This window comes from Myotis lucifugus, unplaced genomic scaffold (assembly GCF_000147115.1).
Source record: "Myotis lucifugus unplaced genomic scaffold, Myoluc2.0 scaffold_43, whole genome shotgun sequence".
Lineage (NCBI taxonomy): Eukaryota > Metazoa > Chordata > Mammalia > Chiroptera > Vespertilionidae > Myotis > Myotis lucifugus.
The window spans coordinates 5,749,822-5,758,711 of record NW_005871091.1 but is presented as its reverse complement, the minus strand read 5'-3'; the positions used below and the strand labels follow the sequence as shown (position 1 = coordinate 5,758,711).

The 8,890-nt window shown below is 38.6% G+C and overlaps 2 protein-coding genes and 1 pseudogene across 2 annotated transcripts; 2 read left to right on the top strand and 1 right to left on the bottom strand.

Annotated features, from left to right (window-relative positions):
* The first annotated feature begins 1,076 nt into the window (after positions 1-1,076).
* Positions 1,077-2,015, top strand: LOC102418009 (olfactory receptor 13D1-like). The gene has a single exon (XM_006088106.1). It carries the CDS (start codon positions 1,077-1,079, stop codon positions 2,013-2,015), a length of 939 nt encoding a protein of 312 aa, XP_006088168.1.
* Positions 2,016-3,641: 1,626 nt separating this feature from the next.
* On the top strand, positions 3,642-4,904 carry LOC102417697 (annotated as a pseudogene).
* A 2,213-nt stretch (positions 4,905-7,117) lies between these two features.
* On the bottom strand, positions 7,118-8,297 carry LOC102417375 (olfactory receptor 13F1-like). The gene is given in 3 exon segments (XM_014455246.2): positions 7,118-7,426; positions 7,429-7,532; positions 7,534-8,297. Coding segments are annotated over 3 exon segments (957 nt in total). The 5' UTR covers positions 8,136-8,297; the 3' UTR covers positions 7,118-7,175.
* Between the last annotated feature and the right edge of the window lie 593 nt (positions 8,298-8,890).

Sequence of the window (8,890 nt, the reverse complement as noted above, 5' to 3'; positions counted from 1 at the left end):
GGATCCTTGTATCACATTAAATTTTATTATATGTTTATAAATTAGTAAACACTGTGGTATAGTGGGAAAATGGGAACTTGGTGATCATATAAATAAGGGTTTAAATCATAATTATAGTATTTGTCAACTATAAGATATTTAAAATTGTACTTATAGTATTTGTCAACTATAAGATATTTAAAATTGTACTTAACTTTTAAAAATCAAATTAGTTTCTTCACAGGTAAAATTTTAAGATAATATTTGGGCTACTTTGAAGGTTAAATAATAAAAATTATATGAAGTGCTTCATACTAGAACCTCACATGTCAATTATTCTTCTCTTTGTGAGCTAAAACAGTACATCTTTCTTGTGGCATATTAAATAAAGATTAGAGTTTTCAAAATCTATAAATTGAGAGTTGGAAAATCCATTAATCTTTGTGTAGTATCATCACTGGACAGGTAGCTCTCTTCCTCAGTTGCACATTAGAATCATCTGGAGTGTACTACTTAAAAATATGCCTGATTCTCACTCCTTAGACAACTTACATAATTTGGGGACAGCAATAAGCATTTAGTTAAAAGGGGGGGAGGTATAGTAAGAAAATTAAAATTTGAATAAAAAGTATGTTTTTATATACATTTCACTTACTATATATATATATATATATATCCTCTATGAATTTTATTTTCCTTAGAGAATTATAGTAATGATAAAATAAGTATAATGTATGAACATATTTGTAAATTATAAAACCCTAAACCAACTGTATTTTCAAAATCAAATAGATATTTTTAACAGGTTAGGCATGCTCTTTCCAAAATACTAATATTTAAAATGGGGCCAGAATAGAATCAGAAACCTATGTTTTTAATAAGCTATCAATGTAATTATTTCATGTCTTCAATCCCCTGCCTTATAAGCTAGAAGAGGAATCGGAAAAGCTGAACTCACAGCTGTTACCACTATTCCAGATAGTGCTGATACTTGTTGCCCCTCCTAAATGATCTCTCACTTCATATGTGAATACAGTACAGACGCATTAGATTAACTTGGAGTTTTCTCTGGATTACTCCAGGCATAAAAGAGTGAAATGGAAAGGACCAATTGGACAGAGATCGAGTTCATTCTGCAGGGACTTTCTGAGTACCCGAGAGCTGAAAAACTTCTTTTTGCGACATGCTTGGTGATGTACCTGGTGATCCTTTTGGGGAACGGCACCTTGGTCATCCTAACTCTCCTGGATTCCCGCCTCCACACGCCCATGTACTTATTCCTGGGTAATCTTTCCTTCCTATACATTTGGTATACATCCTCCTTTATCCCCTCAATGTTGATACACTTCCTATCAAAGAAAAAAACCATCTCCTTCACTAGATGTGTGGTGCAGATGTCTGTCTCCTACAGTTTGGGGTCCACAGAGTGTGTGCTCCTAGCAGTGATGGCATACGATCGGTTTGTGGCCATTTGCAACCCTCTGAGATACCCCATCATCATGAGCAAGGCACTTTGTATTCAGATGGCTGCTCTCGCCTGGGGGTTGGGCTTTTTCAACTCACTGACAGAAACTATTCTTGCAATACAGTTGCCCTTTTGTGGAAAAAATGTCATTAATCATTTTGTTTGTGAAATATTGGCCTTTGTCAAGCTGGCTTGCACAGATATTTCCTTGAATGAGATTACTATAATGTTGGGTAATGTAATATTTTTGTTTACTCCACTACTGTTGATTTGTATCTCCTACATTTTCATCCTTTCTACTGTACTAAGAATCAATTCAGCAGAAGGAAGAAAAAAGGCCTTTTCCACCTGCTCAGCCCACATAACAGTGGTGACTGTGTTTTATGAGACAATCCTCTTCATGTATATGAAGCCAAAGTCCAAAGATTCTGCTTTTAACAAATTAATTGCCCTCTTCTATGGAGTAGTAACACCCATGCTCAATCCTATCATCTACAGCCTGAGGAATACAGAGGTGCATGGAGCTCTGAGAAAATTGGTGAGTAGACACTGGTTCTGGAGGAAAGGATGAGAAACACACATCTTTGAAGTCATGCACAAAACAAGCTCATAGATTGGAGGCAACGGTTTTTAATACAAATGCAACAAAAGAAAAGTTATATGTAGAGTCACAAAATTTAAGAGTTGGAAATAAATTTCAAAATAATAATCTACCTTCATCTTTTTATGAAAATGACAAAAATGTAGGGACAACTGGTCTAAGAAGTAAGATTAAACTTTTAAAAATAAGGAAAAAATGAAATTGAGTTTTTCTAAGAAAATCAGTACATATGTCTACTTAACAAGTAAAACACATATTTTTCATTCCCCTTTTTGAAAGAACTATTTGAGTTCATGTTTTTCTGTCTGTAATTATTTACTGGTTTTGAATTTATTTTCTCACTTGATTGTCACAAACAACATCATGATATAGGCATTGCTGTATCCATCTTCCAAATGAAGTCGCCAAAGCACAGAGAGGTCAAAATCAGTTTTCCAAAGTCACACTTCTAGGAAGTAAAAAAGTTGGCATTCAATCCTGAGTTCTTTGATTGTAAAGTCCATGGTTTTCATAATACCATATCACTACTCCTGCTGCAGTAGTTACTAGATTGGCAGGCATTGACATGTAAATGAGAAAGAGATTTTTTTCTACAAGTTTTTACTTTGTTAGCAGGAATATGTAGATAATTAGAATAATATTGTGATTTTAATTGAGAATCAGGTTATCATATATCTTATTTTATTATACTAATGAGGATTCAGTGGAAAGGAGGATACACAGGATTTTTTGAATTAATATGCATTCCCATTTGAACACTGCTCTTTACTTTATTCACAAACCTTTTTATTTGTCATGACACCTCTATTACTTCTTCAATTCAGAGGTAGTCTATATGTTAACATTAAAAGGCATTTTTTTAATAGGGTATACTAGAGGCCCGGTGCACAAAATTCGTGCACAGGGGCGGGGGTGGTCCCTTCAGCTCAGCCTGCACCCTCTCCAATCCGAGACCCCTCGGGAGATGTCCGACTGCCGGTTTGGGATTGGGCCTAAACGGAAGTCGGACATCCCTCACAATCCTGGACCGCTGGCTCCTAATCACTCACCTGCCTGCCTGTCTGATCGTCCCTCACTGCCTCTGAGCGCCAGCCTGATCGCCCCTAACTGCTCCCCCTGTCGGCCTGGTTGCTCCTAACTGCCCTCCACTGCTGGCCAGGTCACTCCCAACTGCACCCCCCCCCCCACTGGCCTGATTGCCTCTTACTGCCCCCCCCTGCCAGCCTGGTTGCCCCTCACGGCACCCCTGCTAGCCTGGTCACCCCATGCAGCCTGCTAGATCAGTTGTTTGGTCATCCCTCACTAACCCCCCTGCCAGCCTGGTTGCCCCATGCAGCCTGCTGTTCAGTCATTTGGTCATCCCTGCCTGGTCATAGGCAGCCATCTTGTGAGGGCATGAGGGTTAATTTGCGTATTACCTCTTTATTATATAGGATACCATTAACTTTGACTCCAATATCACTTTTTCACTGTATTTTTGTAGTGCTAACCCCATCTTGCTATTTAATGTATTAAAATAAAAATTATGAAATATAAAAAATCTAGTCATAAGATAGTCTTCCTGACATTTTGGAAGAATGAGTTTGCAGTTCCTTAAGAATGAATCTGAGACACCGTGGGCAGAAAAGGCACCCATAGCTCCGGCCTCACTTCCCTTTGTCAAACCCACCCCAGCTCCTGCAACACAAATGCCCAGCACATCAGGGTTTGTGGGGTACAATCCATACAGTCATCTCGCCTACAACAACTACAGAATGGGAGGGAACCCGGGCACCAACAGCCAGGTCATGGCATCTTCTGGTATTACAAATCCAAAACCCCCAAGCCACCAGATAAGCCGTTGATTCCCCACATGAGGTATAGAAGAAAGGTCTGGGACCACGTAAAGGCTTCCAACCCTGACCTAAAGCTGTGGGAGATTGGCAAGATTATTGGTAGCATGTGGTGAGATCTCATTGATGAAGAAAAACAAGAATATTTAAATGAATATGAAGCAGAAAAGATAGAATACAATGAATCTAATTCCCCCATGTATCTTGCTTACACAAGTGCAAAAAGTCATGCAGAAGCTGCTTTAGAGGAAGAAAGTCGACAGAGGCAGTCTCGCATGGAGAACCTTACATGAGCATTCAGCCTGCTGAAGATCCGGATGATTATGATGATGGCTTTTCAATGAAGCATACAGCCACCGCTCATTTCCAGAGAAACCACCACCTCATCAGTGAAATCCTTAGTGAAAGTGTGGTGCCAGACGTTTGGTCAGTTGTCACAACAGCTAAAATGCAGATCTTCACTAGCAAAAACTAGAAGCTGAACTTCTTCAAGTAGATGAGCAACATCAGGAAAAGAAGAGGAAATTCCCAGAGAGCACAGATTCATTTAACAATGAACTTAAAATGTTGTGTGGTTTAAAAATAGAAGTGGATATGGAAAAAAACTGCAGCTGAAATCGCACAGGCAGAGGAACAGGCTCGCAAAAGGCAGAAGGGAAGGGAGAAGGGGGCAGCAGAGCAAGCTGAACACAGAGCAGTATTGTTCCTGAGGAAGAACAAGCAGCAAATGAGACTGAAGAAAAGAAAGAAGATGAGAACATTCCAATGGATATAAAGGAGACACATCTTGAAGAAACGTTGGAAAGTCAGCATACTGTTGAAGAAGGCGCGTCTACTCCTGAGGACAAGGAGAGTGGATGGGAGGGCGGTGGACAGTATGACCGAGGAAGGAACCAGTGATAGTAACACTAGCTTGGAGAGCAACCGTGCAACAGTGGAGGAGCCACCACCAGATCCCATACCAGAAGATGAGAAAAAAATACAAATGTTGCCTTGTTTTATGTATTCTACATCCTTTTGTAAATGAAAAAAAAATGTTATTTTAGTTTAAGAAAAATACTAGTCATAGGCAATAAAAGAATGAGAGATTTATGGCGATCTAGTGTGTGTGCTACTGAAGTTGATTCAAATCAGGCAGAGCAAACCACAAGACTAATGCCTATGATCCTGTCAGAAGCCTTAAGAGATCTTCACAAGTAAAGCCCTCAGAAGCTTATAGATATTTGGTGAAGTCAGTTTCAGAAAATACCCACTTGGAGATAGTAAACCCAAGGCCAAATAACAAAAAAAGTTAAAAGGGATGCAAGCCTTATTTAGGAAGGCTCCTGATAGAAACAGAGGTTTGTGAGTCCCATAGATCATATTCACCCTACCCTTATGCAGGCAGTAAAGGTAAAATCTCTGAGGTAGAATAAGTGAATATGACTAGTTGGAATTAAATAAGCTTTAAGTCATATCACTGTGTTTGCTGTTGCTTACATTTACTGCCACTCTCCTTTCTATTAGCTCCACTCTCTCATCCTTCTATTAAGGATTAGCATTGGATAATGATTGGTCAGTCCACTGACTCCAATCTATCTACCTGTCTTGCAGTTGTCACCCTTTAAACAGACCAGATAAACCTTTTACTCACATGCCATAAAGTTAATCCCAGAACATCTCCTGTCCTTTTCTTCTACACCAATGGGCAGCCCTCAGCCTGGATCTAAACCAGGGGTCCTCAAACTTTTTAAACAGGGGGCCAGTTCACTGTCCCTCAGACCGTTGGAGGGCGGGACTATAGTTTAAAAAAAAAAACTATGAACAAATTCCTATGCACACTGCACATATCTTATTTTGAAGTAAAAAAACAAAACGGGAACAAATACAATATTTGTATTTGCATGTGGCCCGCGGGCCGTAGTTTGAGGACCCCTGATCTAAACCATCACAACAATCCTACTGACTCTGGTGACAACTCCATGATAAAGAGCAAATAAGTTTCGCACATTAACCTCGCATTTAGTCATCTGGTTCAGAGGGGATCTACGATACTATGAAAGCTGCTGGGTGTACATTTTTTAAAGTCCTCGAATATTGTGGTATATATAATAAGATATATTCATAAATTTCAATAATTTACACCAATTTAGTGGGTTTGGGGGTATTATAAATTCTCTAATATAGACACCATGTCTTTTCTGTCTAAGTACTGATGGGTTTATTTATACCGTGGATTTAAGGAACCAGGTGTCAGGAAAAAGCACACACACATGCACAAAAGAGTGTTAATAGTTTCCCTGAAATACCCTGTAGCTTCTTGGAATTCACAAAATAATGTCAGCACTCTAAGACCACATACCACTAAACTCTCTATTTTTCTTCCAGATTGTCACTCCTCTACCCCACGTCAAGATATATTTGTGCATACCTTTTACATTTGTACACAGACAGTCACATCACACACACCTGTCTGCATGAACAAACATACCTACACATGTAAAACACAGCCACACATTTGGAGAATATGAAATTATTTCCATTAAATTTAGCTATGCTGAAAAATAGGTTGTATTCATTTGCTAACTGCCATAACAAAATACCAGAGATTTGGTGTCTTAAACAACAGAAATTTATTTGCTCATAGTTCTGGAGGCTAGAAGTCCAGGTTTTATTTCTTCTGAGGTCTCTCCTTGGCTTGCAGATAGCCGCCTTCTCCTATGCCCTTTCCTCTGTGTGTAAGCACCCCTGGTGTATCAATGTGTGCCTAAATTTCTTCTTCTTAGAACAACACAACTCAGGTTGTAGGAGGGCCAAAACTAAGCCTCATTTTAACTTAATCACCTCTATAAAGAGCATATCTTCAAATGCAGATACATTCTGTGGTATTTGGAGGTTAGAGCTTCAACATGAAGAGTTTTGGAGGAAAACAATTCAGCCTAAAATAGAGGTTAATCATAAAATAGCTTTTAAAATCTACAAGTTATTATATTTGTATGTTACATGTACATAATTTTGAATACTCAGTATACTAACTTTTAATGCTTATTTCAAAGTTATATTTATACTCTATAACCCAGCACAAAAACTGAAAATTTTCATCATGAGACTTATTTGTATAAGACTTTAGATATGTTTATTTAAAATATATCTATATTAAAAATAAATAAAATATATCTATATTGTCTTAGAGTCTCAGTGGTTGGTCAAGAAAGAGACTTGGGAAATCACATATCTCATTTAAAATGAAAGCCTTCCCCCATTATCCCAATGTTCTGGTGTGTATTGACCACTATATATCCCTTACCGTTTATCGATATTATTTGTTACTATGGATTAAAAGAGCACAAAGAGAGTCCCTAATTAGCAATTTTCTCACAGCCGCTTTTACCTCTTTGTTTCGTAAACTATAAATGATAGGATTCAACATGGGAGTTAACCCAGCATATACTAAAGCCATAAATTTATCGATTTCTTGTGAATCTACAGCTGAGGGCTTCAGGTACATGGAGAGAGCTGTCCCATAGAACAAAACCACCACAGTTAGGTGGGCTGCACATGTTGAAAAGCTTTGCTTCGACCATCCACTGAGGTGATTCTTAGGATGTTGGAGAGAATAAACGCATAAGAGATACAAATGAGAAGCATCGGCACAGGAAGAAGAAGTACGCTGATCCACCAGCATGATTAGCTGCACTGTGGAAGTGTCTACACAAACCAGTTTCAGGACAGCCAGAATTTCACAAGTGAAATGATCAATGATGTTCTTTCCACAGAGAGACTGATGCAGCACAGACACAGTTTCCACCAGGGAGGTGAGGCAGCCTGCCACCCAGGAGCCAGCTGCAATCTGCACACAGACCCTCTTGTTCATGACGATGGGGTATCTCAAGGGGTTGCAGATGGCCACATAGCGGTCAAAGGCCATCATGGACAGGAGCATGCACTCAGTGGAGCCCATGGCAAGAGAGACGTACATCTGAGTGGCACATCCTGAGAAGGAGATGGTGTTCTTCCCGGAAACAAAGTTTGCCAGCATTGGAACAAGAGCAGAAGAAGTGTACCAGATGTCCAGAAAGGAGAGGTTGCTGAGGAAGAAGTACATGGGTGTGTGGAGGCGGGAATCCAGGATGGTGACGGAGATCAGAACAATATTACCCAACAAAGTGACCAAGTACATCAGCGAGCACAGCACAATTATGGTGATTTCAACTTTGGGGTAGTGAGTAAACCCCAGAAAAATAAAACTTGAAATGACTGTTGAATTTGTCTTGACCATTTTATTCCTTCTTGTTCATCTGTCATAGTGAATAAAAGTATACATTGTATATACTTAAAATTTTAAACTCTACCAACTTTTAAGGGTTTTTTCTTAGGGGTACTTTAAGTGAATCATGATCCTGGCAATACCTATTTATTTATTCATTCATTTAACATGTACCGAACACACTATAAGTCACTGAAGATCTAAAGCTACTCCCAGGCAACTCACAATAAAATCTAAAACACACTCAAGTAAATAGACAGTTATAATGAAATGACATAAATATGCCCCAGGGTACTAGGCAAACATGAAGAATCATAATTCTATGTTGGGAGTGCTGCTCAGTGAGACAGTTTGAGAATTAGTTTAATAAGAAGGTGTATTGGACATACTCAAGATAAGGACTAGGAGAGATTTCTGGGCAAAGAAAAATATTTTATAAAAGCTGCAACAAGAAAATATTTGGTTGCATTTCATAAAGCTGCAAATTGTGTAATATATTGGATGGATATGATACACACTACAGGATATAAATAGAAGATAGAAAAGAGTCCACTCACTGTAACACTGATTTCTCTCTTCGAGAAGGCATTTTTTGTGTATGGAATAATCATGAACCTATACTTGCTTAGAAAGAAAATAATTTCACCCAACAAGTAAGTATTTTATAATGCAAATCAAATTACTTACAATATATTTCACAATTCATCACATATGGCAACACGCTTAAAAACTACTTTCCTATAACATAGAGTTCAAATGAAATCAGT